Source organism: Rhinolophus sinicus, linkage group LG04 (assembly GCF_036562045.2).
Source record: "Rhinolophus sinicus isolate RSC01 linkage group LG04, ASM3656204v1, whole genome shotgun sequence".
NCBI classification, from domain to species: Eukaryota; Metazoa; Chordata; class Mammalia; order Chiroptera; family Rhinolophidae; genus Rhinolophus; species Rhinolophus sinicus.
In genome coordinates this window covers 106,342,992-106,368,709 of record NC_133754.1, presented here as the reverse complement: position 1 = coordinate 106,368,709, position 25,718 = coordinate 106,342,992, and the positions used below count along the sequence as shown (strand labels likewise).

General features: G+C 40.5%; 1 protein-coding gene across 5 annotated transcripts in view; it reads right to left on the bottom strand.

The window, feature by feature from the left end:
- CENPP (centromere protein P) overlaps nucleotides 1-25,718 on the bottom strand; it is a 261,592-nt gene that overhangs the window by 199,367 nt on the left and 36,507 nt on the right. For 4 of the 5 annotated variants that reach the window (XR_012495646.1, XM_019713830.2, XM_019713829.2 and 1 more), the window contains exons 2-4: nucleotides 13,457-13,638; nucleotides 11,687-11,775; nucleotides 5,993-6,084 (exon numbers count right to left, since the gene is read on the bottom strand). Coding sequence is in view for 4 of the 5 variants with exons in the window: in XM_019713829.2 (XP_019569388.1) it covers nucleotides 5,993-6,084; nucleotides 11,687-11,775; nucleotides 13,457-13,638 (363 nt within the window). In the remaining variant the exon portion in view is untranslated. Of the gene's footprint in view, nucleotides 1-5,992; nucleotides 6,085-11,686; nucleotides 11,776-13,456; nucleotides 13,639-22,661; nucleotides 22,878-25,718 lie in introns of those variants that run through there. The other variant, XM_074330164.1, reaches the window with a different exon arrangement.

Below are 25,718 nucleotides of genomic sequence, written 5' to 3'. Positions count from 1 at the left end.
TGAAAAGACAAGCTACAGAATGGGAAAGAAAATTTGGAAATTGTATATATGACAAAGGATTTATATGCAGAATATATAAAGAACTCTCAGAACAACTGTGAGAAAACAACCCAATGAAGCAATGAGTAAAAGACTTGAACATAAAGGATGAACAGATGGCAATTAAGCATATGTAAATATGCTCACATTACTAACCATTAGGAAAATGAGATATACTATACTCCTACTAGAATGGCTCAATTCAAAAATACATAAACACCAAGTGTTGAAGAGAATGTGGAGCTACCAATACTCTCATACATTGCTGGTTGGAATACATAATGGTACAACCCTCTGGAAAATGGCCTGGCAGTTTCTTATAAAGTAACACATACACTACACCTACCGTATGATCGAACAGCTCAACTCCCAGGTGTTCATCCTAGAGCAGAAATCAGTAAACTTTCCTTAACAGGTCCAACAGTAAATACTTCAAGCTTGCAGGCTACATTGTCTCTTACAATTACTTTCCTCTGTCGTAAAGGAATAGGTATGACTGTGCTTCAATAAAATTTCTTTTATAAAAATAGGCAGCTGGTCTGTAAATCAAAGTTTGCCCATCCCTAAGAGAAATGAAAACTTACATTTACCCTCTACAAAACCCTCTACACAAAGGTTTATAGAACTTCTATTCATAATAGCAAAAAACTGGAAGCAACTCAAATGCCCTTGAACAGGTAAATGTCTCAACTGTGGAATACCCATACAATACTACTCAGCAATAAAAGGAAAACCCTATTGATATATGCAACAGCATGGATGCATCTCAAAGGCATTATCTTGAGTGTAATAAGCCAGTCCTGAAAGTTTACATATTGTGTGATTCCATCTGAAAAAAGCAAAACTCTACTGATGAAGAACAGACCAATGGTTGCCAGGGTATAGAAGGGTGAGTGGGGGTTAGATCTAAAAAGGGAGGCATGAGAGAGTATTTTTTGGTTTTATGGAATTGTTCTTTATTCTGATTATGGTGGTAGTTACATGAATATATACTTATATTTGTATTAAATTGGTAAGACTTCTATGACAAAAAAGTAAATTTTATTGTATGTTAATTAAAATATTTAAAATTTTAGAAAAAGAAAAACAAGTTTAATTATGAAAGAGGTCACAAAGTTCAAAGGATAACTTTGAGACATCTCTAGTCTTGACAGTGAGGTTGAACGATCAATAGATGGGTTTAGGGCCTGCCCGGTGGCTCAGGCAATTGGAGCTCCGTGCTCCTAACACCGAAGGCTGCGGGTTCGATTCCCACATGGGCTAGTGGGCTCTCAATCACAAGGTTGCCAGTTCAATTCCTCGAGTCCCGCAAGGGATGGTGGGCAGCGCCCCCTGCAACTAAAATTGAACACGGCACCTTGAGCTGAGCTGCCGCTGAGCTCCCCGATGGCTCAGTTGGTTGGAGCGCGTCCTCTCAACCACAAGGTTGCCAGTTCGACTCCCACAAGGGATGGTGGGCTGCGCCCCCTGCAACTAGGAATGGCAACTGGACCTGGAGCTGAGCTGTGCCCTCCACAACTAAGATTGAAAGGACAACAACTTGACTTGGAAAAAAGTCCTGGAAGTACACACTGTTCCCCAATAAAGTCCTGTTCCCCTTCCCCAAACTTTAAAAAAAAAAAAAAATAGATGGGTTTAGTAACAGCAACTTAGGCACAATTTGAAGAAATAATTATCCTTTACTGGAACATATCTAAGGAGATAATTCAGAATAATTGCATGGGAAAGCAACTATTGAAAAATCAAGATTCTTTATTTTAAAAAAGGACAGGAAAATTTGAAAGAGAGATACATAGAACTTTTACAAATGACAAGTACTATCAGTGAAATTGAAAAATCTCAGTGGAAGGGGGTTTAAGAGCAAGTTAGTCAAAAAATTACAGATCTATACTTCAGTTCCCACTGAACTGAAGTATAGATCTGAGGAATAATCAGGAATAAGCACAAAGATATGAAGAGATAGAAAATATAAAGAAAGGGTAAGTCAAACGCAGAAGATAAAAGGATAATATGTCTCAAATTCCAGAATGAGAATCAGAGAAAATCAGGAAAGAGTTCTGCTTCTACTTAGGATGTAAAAAGCTGCAGAGAAGATCACTCTCAACTTAATATCAAGTAAAATCTGAATAAAATCTTGAGCCCATCAAAGACCTGAAGTCACAAGACAACCATGAAAATTAACATTGTTCTCCCTCAAAGGAGAACACGACACATAAATTATTCTTCACCTTTGGTTAAAGGGAAGCAACAACCACACAAGTGGGTAACAAGAAATCAGCTAAAATTTCAACAGATTCTTAAAGGACAAATGTGAAGTAGACTGTCATTTGAGAACTCCACAGATGGGAACCCCAGAAACAAAGGGACTCCATCAGAAACACTGGGGTCATGGCAGTAGAGAGAGCTCCCCTCAGTGCTATAGGCGTAAAGAGTTAATCAGCTATTGGGGTACAAAATGAAGCCAGAACTCTTCTCCGGTGGGAAGCAAAAACCCTAAGCCATTGAAGGAGAGGCAGCAAAGCTATGGAAGAAAAAATCCCTTACTTCCAGGGGACGAGCAGAAGTCAAACCCATCTGACTGTGGGAGAAGGGCAGTACACACTCCTGCTACCAAGACAAAGATCCATGGCTTCTGGAAAAGGGGCAGAGAAAAAGCCTTCTGTTCTGTGGAGGGACGGGAAACCCACTGGGCCCAGGACCCACGCCAATACTAAGCCTCCATCTGCCACCACTGGGGGAAGGACAAGGAGCTCTTTCACCCAAGACCATTCATAGGCCCAGGCTGAGGGTTTGGCCGCACTGGGAAGAAGGAAAAGGAACACTGGGAGTCCTACCCCCCAGGCACAGGTCCTTGGGACCTGTCCAATACTGAGGACAGACCATGAAAACACAGAACTCCCTTTGTTCCCACCAAGTAACAAGCAGCAACATCAACTGCTAGTGGAGAGTCAAGTGCAGAGAAAGATTCCCTGATGAGGTACAGACACGTAGGACTGCTGAGAGCTGAGTGAGGCTGGAACACCAATGAAAACCCTCCAGTTCCCAAACCCCATTCTAAGCATGAGGAAGAAGTGAATTTGAATTCACTGCTGGAAGAATTTGAAGCCTATGGTGCCTGAAGGTAACGAAAGCAACAAAAATCACAAATCCAGCTCAACTGCTGACTATCTTAAATTAATGCCCATACTAACGGCCTGATAAATGTACCCATTTCTTTTGGCATAAATATTATTTGCTTCACTCTCTACTGTTTTTCCACAGATAATGCCCATCACTCAATAAAAAATTATATGACAAAAATTCAAGGAAAAAACCACCCATTTTAAAATAATCAGAAGAATTAGACTCAAAGATGATTCAGAGGTTGGTACTATCAGACAGGGACTTTAAAATAACCATAATTAAGAATCACAGACAAAAAGAAGAATGGTGATTGCTAGGGCCTGGTGTAGGGGGAATGGGGAATTATTGTTTAATAGAGATACTCTTTCAGTTTTACAAGATGAAGAGTTATAGAGATGGATAATGATGATGGTAGTACAGCGTTATGTATTTAATACCACTGAACTTTACACTTAGAAATGGTTAAGGAGGTAAATTTTATGTTAGATACATTTTATCACAATAAAAAAAAATTGAGGGAAAAAGTAGGAGCTAATACAAAGGAGTATGAAATGATCTTGTATCTTGAATGTGGTGGTGGCTTCATAAAGCTACACAGGTGATAAAATTGCATAGAACATACACACACACATACACAAAGTGCTTATAGAACTAGTAAAATCTGAAAAAGCTCTGTGGGTTTTACTGTCAAGTTTCTGGGTTTGCTAGTATACTGCAATTATACAAGATGTTAACATTGTTGGATACTAAATGAAGTGTGTATGAAATCTCCTTGTATATTGGTTATTTTGCAAATTCCTGTGAACATATAATTATTTCAGAATTAAAAGTTAAAAACCACGTGTGTAAGAATAAATGAAGTAAGGTTGGCAAAATATTGATAATTGTTGAAGGTGCCTAATGGGTAGCTGCAGGTTAATTACCATACTATTATTTTTACATATATTTGAAATTTCCCATAATAAAACGTTAAAAATAATTATGATTAATGCATTAAAAGATCTAGTGGAAAAGTTGGACAACATGCATAAACAAATGGGGAATTTCGGCAGAGAGAGAAATTCAGAATCAAATGAAAATGGTAGAACTAAAAAACATTACATTAGAGCTGAAGAATTCCTTTAATGGGCTCATTGGCAGACTTCAGCCGAGGAAAGACTCTGTAAACTTGAAGACAGGGTAATAGAAATTATCCAAACTGAAATGCGAAGGCAAAAAAAGAGTGAAAGAAACAGAACAGAGCATCCAAACACTGAGACAATATGTCAAATTGTCTAACGTATGTGTAATTAGAGTTGAAGAATAGAGAACAGGACAGAAGTATCTGAAAAGATATGGTGGGAAATTTTCACACAAATACACCCTAGATGTAATACAAACTGTGGAAAAGAAAAATTAAGAGAAAGGTCTGAAGGCGCCAAAAAAATACACACACAGAAAATAACAAAATGAACTGACTTGTCACAACCTATGCAATCCAGAAAATATTGGAAGAAAAACTGTCAAGGCAGTTGTCAAAGGTCAACAACACATTCCTGGTTTTCTTCCCACCTCTCAAAAACAGTTCCTTTTCTAATTCCTTTGCAGGATCCTTCTCGCCCATTCGGCAGTACATTTTAGAATTCCTCATGGTTCAGTTCAAGTCCTTTTCCTATCGTCACTCTATATTCTCTCCATAGGCAATCTCATTCCTGCTCAAGTGTTTAACTTCTATCCACTGACAGATAACTCCAGTATTATATCTCCCACCTATACCTTTTCTGAGCTGCCTACTTCATACTTTTATTTCAGTGTTTCATAGGCACTCAAGTCCAACATGTCACAGTCTCATCTGACTTGGTCCTCTTCCAACTTTCCCTGTCTCAACAAATGCAATCACCATCATCAAGAAGTTATTCCCTGTCAAGGACTCCTGACCCCTCTTATTCAACCAACGCTATATCCATTCAATTGTGCTTCCTAAATATCCCCGAAACCCATCCAGCTCTCTACTTCAACTACCATTATTCTAATCCAAACTACAAACTTCTGTTGCTTGAATGGTCTTCACTGGCTACTCATTGAACCTACTGCGTTCCCCTATGGCACCCCTTCAATCTCTTCTCCCTGCAGCATCCAGAATAATTCTTTCTAGGGGGTCACACTTCTGCCTTCCTTACACTCTGCTTCAAACCTTTCCATAGCTTCATGTTGGTCTTGGGACTGTGACCAAACTCCTTACACCAAAGTTCACACAATGTGGACCTTCCATAGTTTGCTAGCTTCATCTTACCCCACACTCCTCTAATTCTCGGGCCTCCTGCCAGTTGTTCACAGATGCCATGCCCCCTCCGAGCACAGTTCCTACACACAAACTACTCGGTCCAAGATCTCTTTGTTTTCGCCTACTAATTTTTCAGATGTCAGCACAAGTTTCAGGAAATCATTCCATGTTCGCCCAGAAAGTCTCCCAGATGTACGCATATCTGCTTCAACAGCATTATGCAACTCCTCTGTGCAGCGTTTAACCCAGGCATGCCTTTAGATTTCTGTGATTATTTAATACCTGACTTCTCCACTAGGCTATAAATTCCATCAGGATCAAGGGTTACATCTGTTTTTGCTCACATTTTAATTTTAATGCCTAGGGCACAGTGAATGTATAACACATTTTTACTGAATGACAGAATAATAGATATAGAGAATATAGTCTTAAATATAAGCCATAATAATGCTGTCATGCTTTCAGAGATATTTTGATATTTATTTATCAAGAAGAGAGAACAGGTAAACTCAAAAGTACACAGTGAAAAAAATTCCCTAAAAAAAATAAATTTGTAAAATAGCTTACCTAGATACAAATTCCTTTAATTCTGAATATGTGGTGGTGGGCTCCATTATTATGTTGAGGTCAGTAATAACAGAAGATAAATTCTCCTTATTCTAAAATTTAAAAAAAGTTTATGCGTCAGAGCACAGCAACTTTTAAATAAAATAAAAAGATAAAAATAACTTAAAAATATGAAAAATAAAATGCCACCAAGTAATAGAAAAAGGTAATCAACAGAAGGTACTGAAAATATTGGTTATTTGTTAAAAGAATAAAATCAGAATCTTGCTCCATATCAAACCAAAATGAACTCCAAATTAATTGTTACTTAAATATAAACACTGAAAACATAAAATATTAGGAGGAAATATAGACATTGAACAGATAACTGAGCAAGGAAGAACTCTCTAAGCAAATGGTAATAGAAAATCTAAGCAAATATGATTACATGAAAAACTCAAAATATCTATCTAAAAATGACTTTGTAACTAAAAGAGAAACAATAAACTAAGGAAAATTTTTACCATAAACATAACAAGGAGATAGGAAAAGTGCAAAGAAAAAGGCAAAGGACATGAACAAAAAACTCAGGTTAATGCCAATTTACATGGAAAATACTGTTCGTTCTCACTAGTAATAAAATAAATGTAAATTAAAGCAATGAGATGACCTTTTTTTTTCTATAAAATCATTTAGGCAATGCATAACTTAAAATATTCATAGTCTCTGTCTCAGTAATTTGACTTCTAAGAATCTATCCTAAAGTATTATGAAATGAAGACAAAAACTTCTGGTTATTTATTATAAAAACCCTAAAAAACTCTATTTTCAATAATGAGGATTGCTAAACAAACTGCTACATACTTTAAACAGCAAATTCAGGTTTTCATTTTTACTCTGGTCAATTTTCTTCTATTACATATTTGCCTATAAGTTCTTTCTTTTTTTTTTATATTCTTGATTTTGGAAAAATCATATATTGTCTATCTTCCAGATTTTTCTTTTTTTCAATTGCTCTTACAGGTGATTTTTCTCAAGCCTATCCTCCATATTATATTCTACTCCTGGCTACTTCTGTAGTTCTCAGCACTGTGATCATTATTTCCTTCCTTCCTTCTGCCTCCCTCTCAGCTTTCTTCTATTCTTATTTAATTTTCTTTAAATGCCTTTCATTTGAGAGTCAGAGCAATTTTTATATAGCATGTTCTTGTATTTCCTGGTTAATAAAGTGAACTTATCTCCATTTTCTTATTAATTTCTTTCATAGTAGTGTTTTTGCATAGGTAGGTCCTACAAGATGAAGAAAGAACTCTGTACCATCTTTGGGCTTTGAACTCTGTGGCTCCTACTTGTTAACAGGAGTAGGTTAGAAATGTTTGCTATTTCCAGGAACAGAGTGAGTGGATACTCCTTGACTCTTCCCCATTTGTCTGGATACTATCTGATTTGTATCCTTGTATCTTGAGCTGCTGAAGAAGGGATATTGATGGTTTATAATCTTTGTTTAGTTTTTCAGGTGTTTGAGGGTATAGTGGGAATTGTTAGGAACAACTGCAGTTTCACTAGGCTATCTGCGGGCATCTACCACTATAATTAGAAACATACATTCCTGAGGCATCCTTACAACTCAATAATAAAAAGACAACCCAATCAACAACTGACAAAGGATCCCAACAGACATTTCTTCAAAGATGACATACAATGGCCAATAAGCACATGAAAAGAGGCTCAGCATCACCAGCCATCATCTGATTATTCAATTTGACCCAGTAATTCTACTCCTAGATATATACCCAAGAAAAATGAAAACACGTCTATTTAAAAACTAGTATAAATGGTTATTAGTGGGCTGGCCCGGTGGCTCAGGTGGTTGGAGCTCCGTGCTCCTAACTCCAAAGGCTGTCGGTTCGATTCCCACATGGGCCAGTGGGCTCTCAACCACAAGGTTGCCGGTTCAACTCCTCGACTCAAGAGGATGGTGGGCTTCGCCCCCTGCAACTAAGACTGAACACGGCACCTTGACCTGAACTGCCGCTGAGCTCCCAGATGGCTCAGCTGGTTGGAGCACGTCTTCTCAACCACAAGGTTGCTGGTTCAACTCCCACAAGGGATGGTGGGCTGTGCCCCCTGCAACTAGCAAAGGCAACTGGACCTGGAGCTGAGCTGCGCCCTCCACAACTAAGACTGAAAGAACAACAACTTGAAGCTGAACGGCACCCTCCACAACTAAGATTGAAAGGACAACAATTTGACTTGGAAAAAAGTCCTGGAAGTACACACTGTTCCCCAATAAAGTCCTGTAAAAAAAAAAAAGGAGAAGAATGGTAGGGTTTATCTTTTTAAAAAAAAGTTTCCCTATTTTTGAATCACTTTGTTCATTTCATTGCGCTTTAGAGACAGAAGTTATGAAAATATACTTTATCTGTCCCTTTCCCACAAACTCCCACCCCCCTCACTCATCATGCTGCATGGACTATGTACGAATGCTGACATGGCACTTCTGCCATCCTTGCAACTCCACACAGAGAGGACAGCGCTCACTCCGTCAGACAGTCAATCTGGAGACAGCGCATCCCACCACCTCTGACAACAGCGGCTGTGCCAACATGGGCAGCAACTCTCCAGGTATATTTCCCTATAAAAAAAGGCGGTTGCCGTAGATAATCTATAAGGTCATTTTGGTTCCAACATTCTGTTAATATGATTTGAGGTCACTTTTGCTTCTAACATTGTATTACTATGATTTTATTATAACATTCTATAAGTAAGGCAATTTTATTATTTATATTTTAAATTTTCTGATAGCTAAACATCTCCCTCTAGTGGAAGTTTCGTTTAAAAACATGTTTTAGAACACAAGGTTACTGTCTTCATTGGTGTGTGTTTTTTTGTCTATCAGTCTCAATGATAAAAATCTCAACATAAAATGATCAAACCGTTTTAGAAGGCAATTTGATACTATCAATCAGAATGTACACGTACGTCTCCTTTGACCTAGCAATTCTATTAGAAATATATTTCTATAGGTATACTTATACGAGTAGGCTTAGAATATATAAAGACTTACTATTAAATAATAAAAATTTATTTCGCTCAGCATTACTCTCTCAAGATCCATCCATGTTGTCACAAATGAGAACCATGTGATTTCACTGATATGTGGTATATAAACCAAAAACAACAAAAGAACAAGACAAACAAATGAGAAACAGAAACTCATAGACACAGACAATAGTTTAGTGGTTGCCAGAGGGTAACGGGGGCAGGGGGTGAGGGGTGGGAGATGAGGGTAAGGGGGATCGAATATATGGTGATGGAAGGAGAACTGACTCTGGGTGATGAACACACAATGGGATTTATAGATGATGTAATACAGAATTGTACACCTGAAATCTATGTAATTTTACTAACAATTGTCACCCCAATAAATTTAATTAAAAAAAATTAATAAAAAAAGAATAATAATAAAAATTTAAAAAGTAATTCTCATTACCCCACTACATCAGAATTCTAAGCAACAAAACAAAACCAAAATAAAGGACAGTTCTCTTTGTGCCTTTCTTCTCCAAAAAAGCCTGAGAGCCACATGTGACTTATCCCTAAAATCTTGCTGATTTGAGAGTTGCTTGTGATTGCTTCCAACACCTTGCTTACCAGTGTGGTCCTCAAGAAGAATCATGAAATTGGAAAGGGGAGTAGAGAAAGTGAGTATTCTTAACACAGCCAGGGAGAACGTGCTTTCTGTTACAATTAAAGCTTGGTAGTTCAAAAACACCTACATACTTTCAAATGTGAACAATGATAGCTCACATCTCTTGACAGATTTGGCAATTTCAAAGAATATCAACTCTTCCTCTCTTTAGATTTTTTTCCTGCATCCCCCGAAGCATAGAGACAGAAACTTCTGGTATTCTCCAATTTTGTACTTCTTTCTTGCCCCAAATTTTCATGAGACATTGTCATGCATAATGAAGACTAAATTTCCAGCCTCCTTTGCACTAACTTATTGGCCAACAGGATGTAGGTGAAAACTATGGACATGACAACTTCTAGAAAGTGTCCTTCAATGGAAAAGGTGAGCCTTTGATTGTCCATTCCCCTTCCTGATGCCTGAGATGCTAAAGTGAAACACACCGTGATTGGGAAGTCACGTGGGTGATGGCAAAGCCGGATGATCATGTAGCCACCATACTGGCCCTTGAAAACTTACTCTACAATTTGTTTAAGCAACTCCAGAGGCTGTCCGTCCCAAATGAGACTAATCCATTTGGGTCCATTTCTGTTTCAGTCTTCAGGAGATGATCTTTGAGGTCATGCAGAACAAGGACAGCACCTTGGTGACCCTGCATGGCCCAAGGCCTGGTGCCAACCTGGGGACAGTATACAGCCCTGAGGGCCATTCCTGACCTGTGCTTCTGACTGTGTCATATTCTGTTCCAGCGGCCTCGGCAAGCCCGAACCGTGGATGTTCCTGGTCTCCCTGGCAATGCTGAAAGAGGACACTGAGGTAAGAGCAAGCTGGGAGCTCTGACATCAGATGAGGGGCCTAGAAATCCCTCAGCTTATTTGCAGCCCGCCAGGGTCAGTGGTGACAGTCGAGGACATGGACTGCAAAGAGTTCTTCAGAAGCGAAACCTCTATCCCAGGATCTGGACCCAGGCGCTCCTCACTAGTGGGGGTGGTTGTCTGATATCTAAGGTGACGGAGTCATGATCTGTCCCAGATAAAAGAGGGAAAACTTGGGGCTATTTCTGTGGCTGAGGGCAAGGATGTGTAAACCTGGTACACGACATGACTGCACATAAGCACCTTGTCCGTGACCCTGGTATGACGACTAGTCTATGCCCCATTGAGCCATCTCATGAGCTGCGGCTAAGGCCATTCCTTGTTCCTGGCCTCTGCACACTCCCTGAAGGCCCAGCTGGCAAATCCAACTGGTCGAAAGTGTTTTCTGCTACCAAAGCATGAGCCTTCCCCTGTCAGTTCTCAAAATTATACCTGGATCACACTCTTCTCAGCGCCAGCTTTTAAAAGTGTCTGAGCCTTGTTCTTTTGCCCCATCCTGGCCAGGTGCACAAGTGACCATTCTGTCTGCTTCCTGATTTTATGGAGAACCTTAGCAGAAGGATCCGCCTCCTGTGCTGTGTCTCAGCAGTCCGGCTCACTGTGACCCACCCGGAAGTCTCATCTTCCAGCCCAGAGCAGTCTGCAGATGGCTGTGGTCCCAGATGACCATCATCTCACGAGAGGCCCTAAGCAAGAACACGCAACTCAGCTGCTCCCAAAGTCCTGATCGCCGGAAAATGGGTGACATAATAAACGTTAGTGTTGTTGTTGTTTTAAGCCGTTACATTTGGGGAAAATTGTTAAGCAGCAACAGATAACCGCTAACAGACATGTGGCACACCAACTGACTAGTGAAGGCATCCAGCATTGCTCCCATGATCTCAAGCCTTGCACTGGAAGCCCAGGGGCGTCTTGCTACCTACCCGTCAGTAAAGCACCCTCAGCAACAGCTCTACCATCTGTAGTGGCTGCAGTACTGTATTTATCCTTTAAAATTGTGGTGAAATGCACCACTTTGCAGAAATGTGCTCTACGAAGATCCTGATTCATAAACTCCTCCACAGCGCAGCCCCTGCTGGAGGCTGTGGGAGGGGAACTTTTATTACATAGCAACAGAGCCTCTGTTATCACAACAAGATCCTAATTTACCTGGATTTCCAGAATTTGAAATTCAAGTTGAAAGGAAATCATGTGGCAAGTTCCTGATAATCTGTGTCTCTGTAGAACTTTCTTTATACCTGTAAGTCAGAAGAACAAATGCTTTATTTGCAAATAACAAGATTCTTCAAATACTTATTATTTAATTTTGTGTGACTATCTATAATACTCATGTTGGTATATGTGTGAAGTATATGTTAGTATTTGCCTTGAAAATATCTAGAATAATGTACATCCAACTGATTACCTTTGTGAAATAGGAGTAAATCAACTTGTACTTTCTAGTTCTCAATTATACCAAAGATTAAGGTAAGAAATAGAAATATGCTAGTATAACCCTAGACAAGTTTGAATCATGACAACTGTTAGATGTTTTTCAGTTTTTCGACATTACCTGGTTCTAAAGACAGTAAATTGAATATATGTATTTACCTCTGTTATCTCTCAAAACATTACTAAAATGATAGCAAGATTATTTTTTTGAGGTATAACATGAATACACTTAAATACATAAAATACCCTATTCTTACATATGCAGCACAATATTTTTTTACATATGTATTTCCCATGTAACTGCCCCCGAAATCAAGATCCAGAAATTTTAAAGGACTCCATGAAGTTGCCCCATGCCCTTTCCAGGCTATACGCTACCCCACCCCAAGAGACAGCCACTTTTCTGACTTTATCACCATCTAGTTTTGCTAATGAAAGTATTTTTAGAAGGGCACAATTCTACAAGGATAAAGGGGAGAAAGATGAGAATAACACCATTTTGGAAGCTGAAAATCAGATGGATGAGTGAGATATCACAAGGAAAAGTAGAACTGACCTGGCAGACCCAGGCAAACCAAAACCTAAGCCAGCAATGGGGAAAGCTCCAAATCAAGCCCACTTACATAGCAGAGGACCAGAAAGACATTCGGAACCAGCAGCACAAGTGTCAACAGATGTGGGTGAACTTGGTTCTGAAAACAGGGAGACTGAGACTTCTGTACCAGCACAAGTCTCATACCTGACCTACCCTCACTCTCCATCCTCTCTGTATCCCATCTCTCCATTTCAAGTACCTGAAATATCTAAATGCCATCACTCATTTCTGTATGCCATTCAAACTTCCACTGAGGTGAGCTGCCCAAGACCCTGTGAGGGTCACTCTCCCTCTTCCCCTGTCATGAGGGTTATTTTGGTGGAAGTCAGGAAGCATTTCCAAAAGCACTTCTTTCTTCAGGAAATGCTACCTTAGTCCAAACAAAGTTCCTGACATGCGATTGCACAGCTGAATTAGCTTCCCCTTTCCTGTTAGTGCATCACAGATCCTTGGCAATAAAACTTAGTTATTGAGACCAGAAACCCTCCTCCAGAAAATGGTCCAGATGCTGAGACATTTATCTTGGCCCCAGGCCATATTCATTAGGACAGCACTGCATATGGGGCAGCTCTCAAGTCAGTGGGGGACAACTCTCCTGAGAATTACAAAATTAATGGTACTGTTGTTCATCCAATACTTATCTCTGTTCTGTGACTATTACGTTATTTAATGGGAGACTGTATCTTCTTTAGTATCCACCTCAGGCACCTTTTAAAAGAGTATTATACAAAGTGTGATGGTCAAAAGACACCCTACAAAACAAGCTTCAACCCTACAGAACCACACATTCAAATAGTTACCTTCTACAATTTTATTCAACCATATCCCAACCAATTTCCTATGCTTAACAAGGTAAACTTCACCACCACTTCTAGACTGAAATGAACACTTACTCTTTTCTGCCATCTCAGGGCTTGTTAGGTTCTCTGTCTTCTTGGAGTAATTTCTTATACTGATGCCAGTAAGCGTACTTAGAAATAGAAGTTCTGATTCTAAATGTCCACGATTACTTCTCAGGTCTTTTGAAGATTCCCATCCTTCAGAATCTGATTGGTATATTTCTGGAAATGATTTTCTAAAAAGCAAATATTGGAAATAATTACTCCAGTGAAGAAAATATCTAATAGCTACAAATTTCTTCAAACCATTCCCACTTTGTCCTTCTTACTCTCTTCCTATTAAAACCAATTCAAAATCAACATGATGACAGTGCAACCTTTAATCACAACATAAAACAAACCTAACCAAATTATACTACCGTATTTCTACGTATTGGAAACAACTGTAAAATAAATCATCACAGGTGTACTTTGCAGAATTAAAATGTTCCAACCTAAATGTCTGATATCCTAAGACATCTCAAATTATTTTAAAAGATGTCATAAAATTAAAAACACAATGAATTAGTTAGCTTTAACTTCCAAAACAAGTTTCACAGAGCACTTCATATTAAGAAAGAGATTCTCAGTAAATCTGAGACTACAGGGAGTAAAAATTCCAAAGGAATAAGAAATAGTATAATCTCCCAAAACAACACTGCAATCAGATATTCTTCATTGAGAACATGTAACTGTACTTTCCTTGAAAAAGAGTGAAATTTCAGCTAATAATCACACTGAGTGGCATTTTACTGTTGTCACTCTTTATTGCCCTCATACTCTCTGCCACATCCTACACTGCTGACTTCAGCCATCTTAAAACATGCCTTCCTTGGATCCTGGGGCATGATTATCCCAATTCTCATCTTACGTCTTTGGCCCTCCACTGTCCCCCTACTTGCCTCCAACCTTAGGAGAAAACATTCTTGCCTCTGCTATCCTAAATATGTATTATTTCATTTCAGAGAAATACTCAATTACTAATCTCAGCTCCTCCATGCTAGTAACTCCTAAAGCACATCTCCAATCAAATATCTCTTCTTCCTGAAAGTAGATTTAGCCAAAAACACCAAATGTTTTTTCCTCAAATTAGCTTTTCCTCCAAATTACTCTACTTTTATTAATGGTAAAATCTGTCCGTTTATAGCTCAGTCTCCGTATCTTTCGAGTCATCCTTGGCTCCATTACTCTCTTGATAAGTGGATCTACTGCCATACTTTCTGCTCCCTCACATAGCTATCCTTCCTTTTCTATTCCTAAATCGCATTAGTCTATGCTCTTATGACCTTATACTATGTCTCTAAGGAATAACCTAACTGTATTCTTCACAGGGGAAGTCCAAAACTTATACAAAGTTGGTAATAATTTTTAAAATTTGTTTTAATGCTAATTTGAAATTTTAATGTAAGTATGAGGTATTATTAAAAGCTATGGTGAATGTTTAAATTTTAAAAAATTTATTATAGTAAGAGAAACATTGCGATTAATCCCTCTCAAAACACTCCCCCTCGCTTCGAACACACTTATCCCATCGTTCTTGCCACTTTCTGAAGCAGTTCTGGAAGTTCTCTTTCGAGAGTGTCTTTAGTTGTCCTGTCGTGGCTGCCTTGTTGTCCTGAATCGATCCAAAACGTTTACCTTTCATGGTCGTTTTGACTTTGGGGAAGAGCTAGAAGTCGCTCAGTGCCAGATCCGGTGAATAAGGTGGATCAGGACACACCGTAATGTTTTTACTTGGCAGAAATTGCCGAACCAGAAGCGACGTGTGACATGGAGCCTTTCATTGTGATCACACTACAGTGAATGCTGCTGCCAAGTGCCATCCAACAGAAAGGCAGGGATCTTCAATATGGCGCGTCAAACCTTAGTAACAGTGTGTGACAAGTTTCAACTTGTTTGGTGCAGTCAGTCAGTTGTGAGCTATGGTTGAGAGAAGGTGTGTTTTAAAGTGTGCCATAAATCATCCTCCACCAAGACAATGCTCCATGTCACACATCGCTTCTGGTTCGGCAGTTTCTGTCCAATAAAAACATTACAGTGTCCCCATCCACCTTATTCACTGGATCTGGCACTGTGCGACTTCTGGCTCTTCCCCAAAGTCAAAATGATTCAGGACATCGAGGCAGCCAAGACAGCGCAACTGAAGACTCATGAAAGTGGACTCCTAGAACTGCTTCAGAAAGTGGCAAGAACAATAGGATAAGTGTGTTCGAAGTGAGGGGGAGTATTTTGAGGGGGATTAAGGGCAATGTGTCCTCTACTGTAATAATTTTTTTTTAAACATTAACCGTATTGTTTGATCACACTTCATGTATTCTGAGACTACCATATGCTCTTTTGTATTTGCCATCATGATTGATAAAAAGAAAAAGTTACTTTAAATACAGAAACTTAATGAAAAAAGGAGAGATGGAATCTTCATATATAAATGATGAGTTCCTGCCCAGTGAATAGCAAATAATATCATCACTAACTATGAATGAAATGTCAAGGTATTTCCAAAAGAGCAAAGTGATAAGAGAACTAAGTCATCACATTACAGGACAGACATGCAGAACTCAAAAAACAAAAAACAGAAACAAAACAAAAACCCGTGTGGCAGGGAAAGGGGAAAATGGGGAGTTACTGTTTAATGGGTACAGAGTTTTACTTTGGGGCACTGAAAAAGTTCTAGAGAAGGATAGTGGTGATGGTGTATGACAATGTGAAAGTACTTAATGCCACTGAACTCCACACTTAAAAAGGTTCAAATGGTAAATTTTATGTTATGCATATTTTACCCCATAAAAGACAACCTGCATATTCTCATTCATAGCAGTGATTTACTTGAAGCAAAATATAATTGGTCCATTTCAATTAATGATGTTAGTTTGAATGATTTGGGCTCATGAATTTTATTGGTTTTGTAGTTTTACTATTTATAAATTTGTTTTACTAGCATAAATTTTTTTCGGTCAAGAGTAGAGGTTCACAAGCAACTTGTCTCTTAAAACCAATCTACATGAGACTTGAATTTTGAAGTCAATGAGCTAGCATTCTGGGATGATGGAATACAAAGCACCAGGAATCCATCTCCCCACCTAGATAACAATTGCACTGGTGGAATCTGTATAACTTTTTGGAACTCTGGAATCTGCTGAAGGCTTGCAACTTCCGAGGGAAAGCTTGGACATAAACTGTGGTCAATTCTGGCTCTTAGCACAGTAGCAGCTCTCTCACATAGCTATTCTACCTTATTATGACTTCTTATGTTTTTTTCCTGACCCTTCCTTGGGCATGCACAGTCACTTTCTTATTTTTTTCCGTATAGTCAGTTGTTTTGAATGTCCTAGTCTTTAACTATCTGGTTCCTGGAAGGGTATAAAACCAAAAATGATGAAGGAAAAAGAGCTATGGCTTTTCAAATCTAGAAGTCACTTCAGCTGGAGGGGAAGGGCTTGCAACACTGCGGGAGGCGCAGCAATAATGGCTGCACATCACGCAGGGTGTCATGCGGGGTCTCTGGTCCCGCTCCCCACCTAAGAACGCAGGACATGGTGAGGCCAAAAAGGAACACCCACGGAGCCATCGGTAGGGGAGTCATACCACTATAGTCTCCCTGGCGGCTGGGTTGGAGACACAGGAGTCAGAAGCCACATGATCTGCAACCTGCCGTCCGCTTATCTCTGCCAACCTACCTCACTTGCTAGCTGCAATCCGCCGTGCTAACTGTAATCCGCTCTTGCTAGCTCACCCACCATCTTCTTGCTAGCCCCCATTTTCTGTTAGTGTAGCAACAGCAGTTATATTAGTGGCCAATGGCCCACTGGTTACAGCTGACGGCCAAGTTGCCACAGCTGATGGCCATCCAATCACAGTTGATGGCCATTTACTACCCGAGTGAGCACCTTTCCACGTAGAGAGCCTGGAAACTGCACTCCTGCTTCTTTCCTCACACTGCCTTTCTCTTTGACTGCACCTCTGTAATCAGAAGCAGCAACTGGAGTAGATACTCAGTATTTTGGGGGACTGAGTCCTTTTGTTTCACCCTGGCTTCTCTAAGCTCTGCAAGCTGCTCCAGGACTATGTGCACACCTGCTTCCATGTGGTTGGAATTGGGACTCCCTGAATGACACATGATGCAGCGAGCAGGGTCTCCAGCACGACATATGGCCAGCGAGCAGGGTATGGTGCTAGGCAAAACCTACCGAAGCATGGTGGAGCAGTTTGTGCATGTCAAAGTTCAGTTTCAGAAGGCCCAAGAGGAGTTGCGCCAGGAATGGGAGGCAAGGTCTGCCTGGGAGACTCAAGCCTCCAGATGGTACACCTCTCTCCTGGCCATAGAAGGCGTCACCTTCCTTTTAGTAATGCTGCTGCTGTAGGCTCCGAGGGTTGTGGACATCTTGCACTGAGGCCTCCACCCAATCGGATGCCTGGCATGGCGAGCAGGATTCCGGCTGGGTAGGAATGGAGTCTGACTCTGGGCAGAATGACGTGTGGCCCCCACAAAGTGTGTGGTGTCCGGTGACCACTGTTCTCAGGAGCTGGACCCCCAAGGAGGGGTGGGGGGACATGGACGGCTCTCCGGCCAGTGTGGAGAGGGCCCTGCAGGCTCTGGCTGAGCGGTTGCTGGAGGAGGCGAAGGCTACAGCCGGCCGTGTGGGCTGGATGTTTCTCACGGCCTTGAGTCTCAACATGGAAAATGCGCTTAATGGCCCAGGTGCCGGACCAGGTATCCCAGTTGGAGGCGCTGGAAGCTCGGGCCCGCCTGTTAGAAGAGGGGCCCCAAGGTGGAGACTCTGAGGCAGAGGCGGAGGAATCAAGTGGAGACAATGTAGCTCCCAAACCCCAAGCCCGGCCAATCTTGAAGCAAAGGGTAAAACGTGAGCAACCTTTGGGCCCCGGGGGCATTGCTGCCGGCAACCCAGCTGTGACTGAGTTCACAACCTACACCCCTTACACTCCCACTTAGTTGCAGGAGCTGGGGAGGCGGTACAGACAGCGCCCTGGAAAGCCAGTCTTGGCTTGGCTATTATGTTTATGGGATGAGGGGGCAGACAGCATTCGCTGCTCCCCAGGCGAGATGGAAAAGCTAGCCTTCATGATGGGGAATCCGTCCCTGCGACAAAGGTTACAAAACTGCCATAGGTTGGCCCAAGACCAGGGCAACCACTCTCTAATGAAGTGGCTCACTGCTGTGGTACGCACCGTATGGGGACAGGCTGGCGAACTGCCAGACACTGTGAGTCAATGGCAGTCATATACAGAACTTACGCAAATCATCCGTGAAATGGGTATGAGACATACTATTTTCCACCCTAATGTGCACGGGCCGGATGACGAGCTTTTTACATGAGAGATCTGGTTTTGGATACTGCACCTGTGAGTGCTTTTGGAACCTTGGTCGCCATTCGTACACCCTATGTGGGGCGACGGATCCATGAAGTTACCATTGCCATGGCCACCCAAAGGGATATTGAAAGCTGGAGGCAAAGGAGGTTAAGACAGGAGGTCCGCGCAGTTCAGACCTGGAAGCCCAAACCAAAAGTAAAGGGGCGAGGTCGCGGGCCTCAGAGAGTAACACGTGCACAGATGTGGTGTGATCTCATGGCAGCAGGGGTAGATCTGGAGAAAATAGACGGACAACCCAATGCACTCTTGTGGGAACTTTGGAAACAGTTGCATCCGGAACAGCAATTCCGGAGAAGTCTAAAGGAGAAGTCTGGAAAAGCGCGACCCATGTCCCTCCAGTACGTCATGCAGCCACTTGAGGCCGACTCCTTTCAGCTTGATTAGGGGTGGGGCCAATGTACCTGGTCAGAGGGGACGAGCGGGAACCGGAGGCCCCACGTGGAACTGTCCATACATTGGTCCCCTTCTAATGTGCAGAGGGTTTTGGCCCTAGTTGACACTGGAGCAGACTGCAGTCTTATTTATGGGAACCCAGAACTGTTCCCCGGACCAGCAATCTGCATTGATGGCTACAGGGGAAAGACTGTGACTGTGAAAGCCGTTTCCTTACCACTGGGTATAGGAAGGCTTCCCCCTTCTACCTACAAGGTTTATGTCTCCCCCATTCCGGAGTATATTCTAGGGGTGGACGTGCTACATGGCTTCAGCTTACAGACGTCGGTAGGAGAGTTCTGTCTCCGGATCCGGGTGGTGAAAGCGGTGACACGTGGGCATGCTCACCACCCTCAAGTGTTGCCACAGCCCTGGCGCGTGGTTACAGTGCGACAGTACCGCCTGCCAGGAGGGCAGGAGGAGATTGGTCGTACAATATTGGAATTGGAGAAAGCACATATTGTGAGGCCAACGCACAGTCCCTTTAACTCCCCGGTATGGCCTGTCAAGAAGCCAGATGGGACCTGGCGAATGACTGTGGACTATAGGGAGTTAAATAAGGTGACGCCACCTTTGCACACAGCAGTACCTTCAATTCAAGATTTGATGGATCATCTGACTGTCCGCCTGAGGACATATCACTGTGTAGTGGACTTGGCCAATGTTTTTTTCTATGCTTGTCGTGTAAATTGTGAGGCAAGACCCTAGAGGGGTGGAGTTTGGGGACAGAGTCCCAGAGAACAGTTTCCAGGCTCTTGGCCTTGAGTGGGGAGGTGCTGGTTCAGGTAGTGAATGACCATCAACTGTGATTGGTTGGCCATCAGCTGTAACCAGTTAGCCAATTGGCTACTGATGTAACTGTGGGGCTGCGTTGATTGGTTGGTTGGTTGGCAGGCAGAGAAGTGAATAGCAGACTGCGGATCGTGTGGCTATTACTGCATGTGTCTTGCCCGGCCGCCAGAGAGAATATAGTGGTATGACTCCCTTATCTATGGCTCCATGGGTGTTCCTTTTTTGGCCTAGCCATATCCTGCGTTCTTATGTGGGGAGCAGGACCAGAGACCCCGCAGGCTACTCCGCACGACATGGCTCAGTTGGTTAGAGTGCAAGCTCTCAACAACAAGGTTGCCAGTTCAGTTCCCTCATGGGATGGTGGGCTGTGACCCCTACAACTAAGATTGAAAACGGGAACTGGACTTGGGGCTGAGCTGTGCCCTCCACAACTAGATTAAAGGACAACAATTGATGAGTCCTGGAAAAACACATTGTTCCCCAATATTCCCCAATAAAATTTAAAAGAAGAAGACCATGGGCTGCTATATTCTTAACATGCTAAAATACAATCCTGTATCTGGCAAAATTATCTTTCAAAAGTGAAGAAGAAATTAAGACATTTCCAAATAAACAAAAGCTGAGGGACTTTGTTACCACTAGACATGCTCTGCAAGAAATGCTCAAGGTGCTCAAGGGAGTCCTGCAAGGTAAAATAAAAGTAAACTAGACAGTAACTTGAAGACATACAGAGAAATAAAGATTACACTAAGGATAATACATGAACAATTATAAAATCTAGTATTATTGCAGTTACTGGTTTGTAACTGCATTTCTTGTTTTCTATGTGATTAAGACATTAACATTTCAAAAAATTATTAGCCTAAAACTACTACTACTGAAACTTCCATTTGTAACTCCAAATCTTGTTTTCTACAAAATTTAAGACACAAATGCATTTAAAAGAATTATTAGTTTATGTTTGGGGCCACACAATGTATAAAGATGTAATTTTGACATTGAAAACCAAAAAAGGAAAACAACAAAACAAGACAAATGAAGAAAACAAAAACTCTTAGACACAGACAATAGTTTAGTGGTTATAAGCGGGTAAGAGAGGAGGGGGTTGGTAGATGAGAGTAAAGGGGATCCAATACATGGTGATGGAAAGAGAACTGATTCTGGCTGGTGAACACACAATGTGATATATCGATGATGTATTACAGAATTGTACATCTGAAATCTATGTAACTTTACTAACAATTGTCACCCCAATAAACTTTAATTTAAAAAAAAGTGGGGACAAAGGTGCAAACAGGTAGAGATTTTGTACATGACTGAAATTAGGATGGTGTAAATTCAAATTACAGTGTTTTAACTTTAGGATATTATATGTAATCCCTCTGGTAACTACAAACAATATAGCTACTATAGAATATACACAAATGAAAATGAGAAAGGGTTTTAACAATTCACTCCGACTACCCAATATGAGACAGAAATTTAGGAAATGAGGAACAAAAAGGCTTAAGGGCATATAAAAAACAAATAGCAAACAATTCTACAATAATAGTTGGGGTTCCAGTTCAAAATGGCGACATAAGAAGATCCTGAACTCACCTCCTCCCACTAACTCGCCAAATATCCACTTTCATATGGAACAATTTCCTCTGAAAGAAACCCAAAAACTAGCTAAGCAATTCCTATACATTGAACAAATGATATATATTTAAAAAATCCGTATCAAAACGGATAGGAACAGCACAATCCCACTATAAACACCACCCCAGGCACCAAGAGGGAACTAACAACCCTGAGCTGTTCCCTAAGGAGCAAAGATTTGAGCACCATAGCTGGCACCCTAACTTTTAGGACCAGCATGTCAGAGATGAGTCCCCAAAACAACTAACTTTGAAAGCCAACGGGGCTTGTGTCCATGAGACCCACAAGGCTATAGTCAACTGAGAAACAGTTCTCATCGGGCTCACAAACGCGGACTCACCCACCCCAGGACTCGCACAGAGGCAGCCAACAGCAAAGCAGCCAGTCTTTCCGAGAAAGAGGCCTGTTCTGTTACCTTAGTGCTTCAGCCCAAAGGGCATACTTCTAACTTAACACACATCCAGTGCCACCTGAAATAATCTCCAAAGACAAAGGCTAGTGGACACCAACTTCACACTCTCTTGCTGCTTTGACTCAAATCACCAATATCTCCTGGAAAGACGCTTGTGCACTTGTCTGGCACCCCAATTTTTGTGGCTGCCACCAGGGAACACCTCATGATCGCCTGGCTCTGGTAGCTAGAACTTATAATCACAAGTCCCACAGGACTGTAACAAATGGAGAAACAGTTATTTACTAACTACCTGCCCCGGCACAGCGCAGAGCCAGCCAAATGAAGCACACTTCAGTCTTTCTGTGACAAAGGCTTATTAGCTTACCTTCGTAGCTGAGGCCTGAGGATCAGGAAGTCATCAGTGTCTCCAAGAAAGTCTCTTGGGTACCTCTGGCACCCCAGCTGCTGTGGGTGCCGCCCAGAGGACACATCCCATGAAACCTGGCTCTGGGGCCAGTGGGGCTTGTGATCACAGGTTCAATAGGAAAATAGCAAAGAAACACTTCTTACCTCGCTATCACACCAAAGCTCCATGTAGAGGGAAGAGACAGAAATGCCCATCACCCAGTCTTCCTGAAAGAGGTATATTTGCATACTTTAACAGCTGCTGCTTGAGGGTCTCGTTTCCAAACAGCCTGAATGTATAGGTGAGATCTCCTTTGGGACACTGACAAGTCTTGACATACCCTAATTACTGGGAGCCAGTAAGAATATAGTCTGCTTGGACAATCACAATGGTTTGAAAGACAAGAAAACCAAGGGCAGCCTTGAACAATAAGGTTCAGCTCCTACAGGAGGCCACTCCTTTAAGACTGAAAGAGGTGGCTGCTTTATGTAATGCATAAAAACTGAAACAGAAAGTCAAGGAAAATGAAGAAACACAGGAATACGTTCCAAACAAAAGAGCAACATAAAACCTCAGGAAAAGACTTTAATGCAACAGAGATCTGTGATTCTCCTGATAAAGAGTTCAAAATAACAGTAAAAAAAAAATTTAAAAGTTCACCAAGCTCAGGAGAGCAATGGATGGAGAAAGTGAGAATTTCAACAGAGTTAAAAAACATAACAAAGCATCAAATAGAAGTTATAGCTGAAGACTACAACTGAACTGAAATATTTGATACAGGGGTTCAACATCAGACTAAATGAAGAAGAATCAGGGAACTCAAAGACAGGGCAGTGGAAGTGATCCAGTCAGAGCAGCAAAAAAGAATGAAAAAGAGTTAAGGAGCTTAAAAGACTTATGAGACAACAAATGGACCAATATTTGAATTATGGTGTCTCAGAAGGAGATGAGTGAAAGGGGCAGAAAATTTATGGGAAGACAAAAATGACTGAAAATTTCCCTAATGTGGAGAAGAAAACTAACATCCAGATCCAGGAAGGCCAGACAGTACCAAATAAGAGGAACTCCAAGAGACACCAAGACACTTTATAATTAAAGTGTCAAAAGTTAAATACAAGGAGAGAATTTTAAAAGCAGCAAGAGAAATTTGTTACACGCAAGTAACCCCATAAGACTATGAGCAGATTATTCAGTAGAAACAATGCAGGCAAGAAGGAAGTGGCATGATATATTCAAACTGCTGAAAGAAAAAAATTTTATAAAAAATTATATACCTGCAACTTGGACAACCTAGAAGAAATGGAAAAATTCCTAGAAACATACAACTACCAAGATTGAATCATGAAGAAACAAAAAATCTGAATAGACCAGTTACTAGTAAGAAGATTGAATCAATAATCAAAAACCTGCCTACAAACAAAAGTCCAGAACCGTATGGCTTCAATGTTGAATTCTACCAAACATTTAAAGAAAAATACCAATCTTCTCACACTTCCAAAAACAGAAGAGGAGGAACACAAAACCACACATGGACACTACAGAAATGAAAATTACAGGCCAATATCCCTGATGAATATAGATGCAAAAATTCTCAACAACATATTAGCAAACCCAATTCAACAATACAGTAAAAGGATCATACACTATAATTAAGTGGATTTAGTCCATGAATGCAAGGATGGATAAAAATCTGCAAATCAAAATTGTATACCACATTAATAAAATGAAGGATAAAAATCATATGGTCATCCCAATAGATGCAGAAAAAGCATTTAATAAAATTCAATGTCTATTTATGATAGAAACTTTCAACAAACTGGGTATAGAGGGAACATACCTCAACATGATAAAGCCCATATATGAAAAGCCCAGAGCTAACATCATACACAGTGGTGAAAAGCATACTCAGTGATGAAAAGCTGAAAGCTTTTCCTCTAAGATCAGGAACAAGACAAGGATGCCCACTCTCACATTTATTCAACATGGTATTAGAACTCCAAGCAAGAGCAGATAGACAAGAAAAAGAAATAAAAGGCATCCAAATTAGACAGAAATGAAATTATCTGTTTGCTATTGATATGATTTATATGTAGAAAACCCTAACAATTCCACATGCAAACATACAAAAAAAAAAAAAAAAAATAGAATACATGAATTGAGCAAAGTAGCCACACAAAAATTAGATGCATTTCTATACATCGACAACAAACAATCTGAAAAGGAAATCACAAAAACAATTCCATCGAAACAATATTGTAAACAATAGCATCAAAAAGAATATAATACTTAGGAATTAACTTACCCTAGAGGATAAAAGACTTGTACAATGAAAACTATAAAATATCACTGAAAAGACATTAAAGAAGATATAAATAAATCGAAACACATCTCGTGTTCATGGATTGGAAGAGTCAATATTATTAAAATGTCAATATTACCCAAAGCAATCTACAGATTCAATGAAATCCCTTCCAAAATCCCAATTAAATTTTTTGCAGGAATAGAAAAGCCCAGCCTAAAATTTATATGGAATCTCAAGGGTTCCTCAATAGCCAAAACAATCTTGAAAACTAACAAAACTAGAAGACTCACACTTCCTGTTGCAAAACTTACCTCAAAGCTACAGTAAACAAAATAGTGTGGCAATGGCATATAGACATATAAAATAGACCAGATTGCTCAGAAATAAACCCTTGTATGTGTGGTCAAATGATTTTTGACAAGTACCATTCAATGGTGGTGGGAAAACAGGATATCCACATGCAAAAGAATGAAGTTGGATCCTTACCTAAAATCATGTACAAAAATTAACTTAAACTGGAAGAAAGGTCTAAATGTAAGACCTAAAACAATAAAAACTCTTGGGACAAAGTACAGGACAAAATCTTTATAATATTGGATTTGGCAATGTTTTCTTGGATGTGAAAGCAAAGGCACAGGTAACAAAAGAAAAACTAAACAAATTGAACTGCATGGAAAAAAAGAAAACTATATCAAAAGACACTATCAACAGAGTAAAAGGGCAACCCAAAGAATGGGAGAAAATAATTGCTAATCATATATCTGTTAAGATATTAATATCCAAAATATATAACAACTCCTAAAACTCAACAACAAAAAAGTCAAACAACCTGATTCAAAAATGGACAAAGGATCTGAATAGACATTTCTCCAAAGAAGACATACAAATGCCCAATAAGCACATGAAGAGATGTATAACA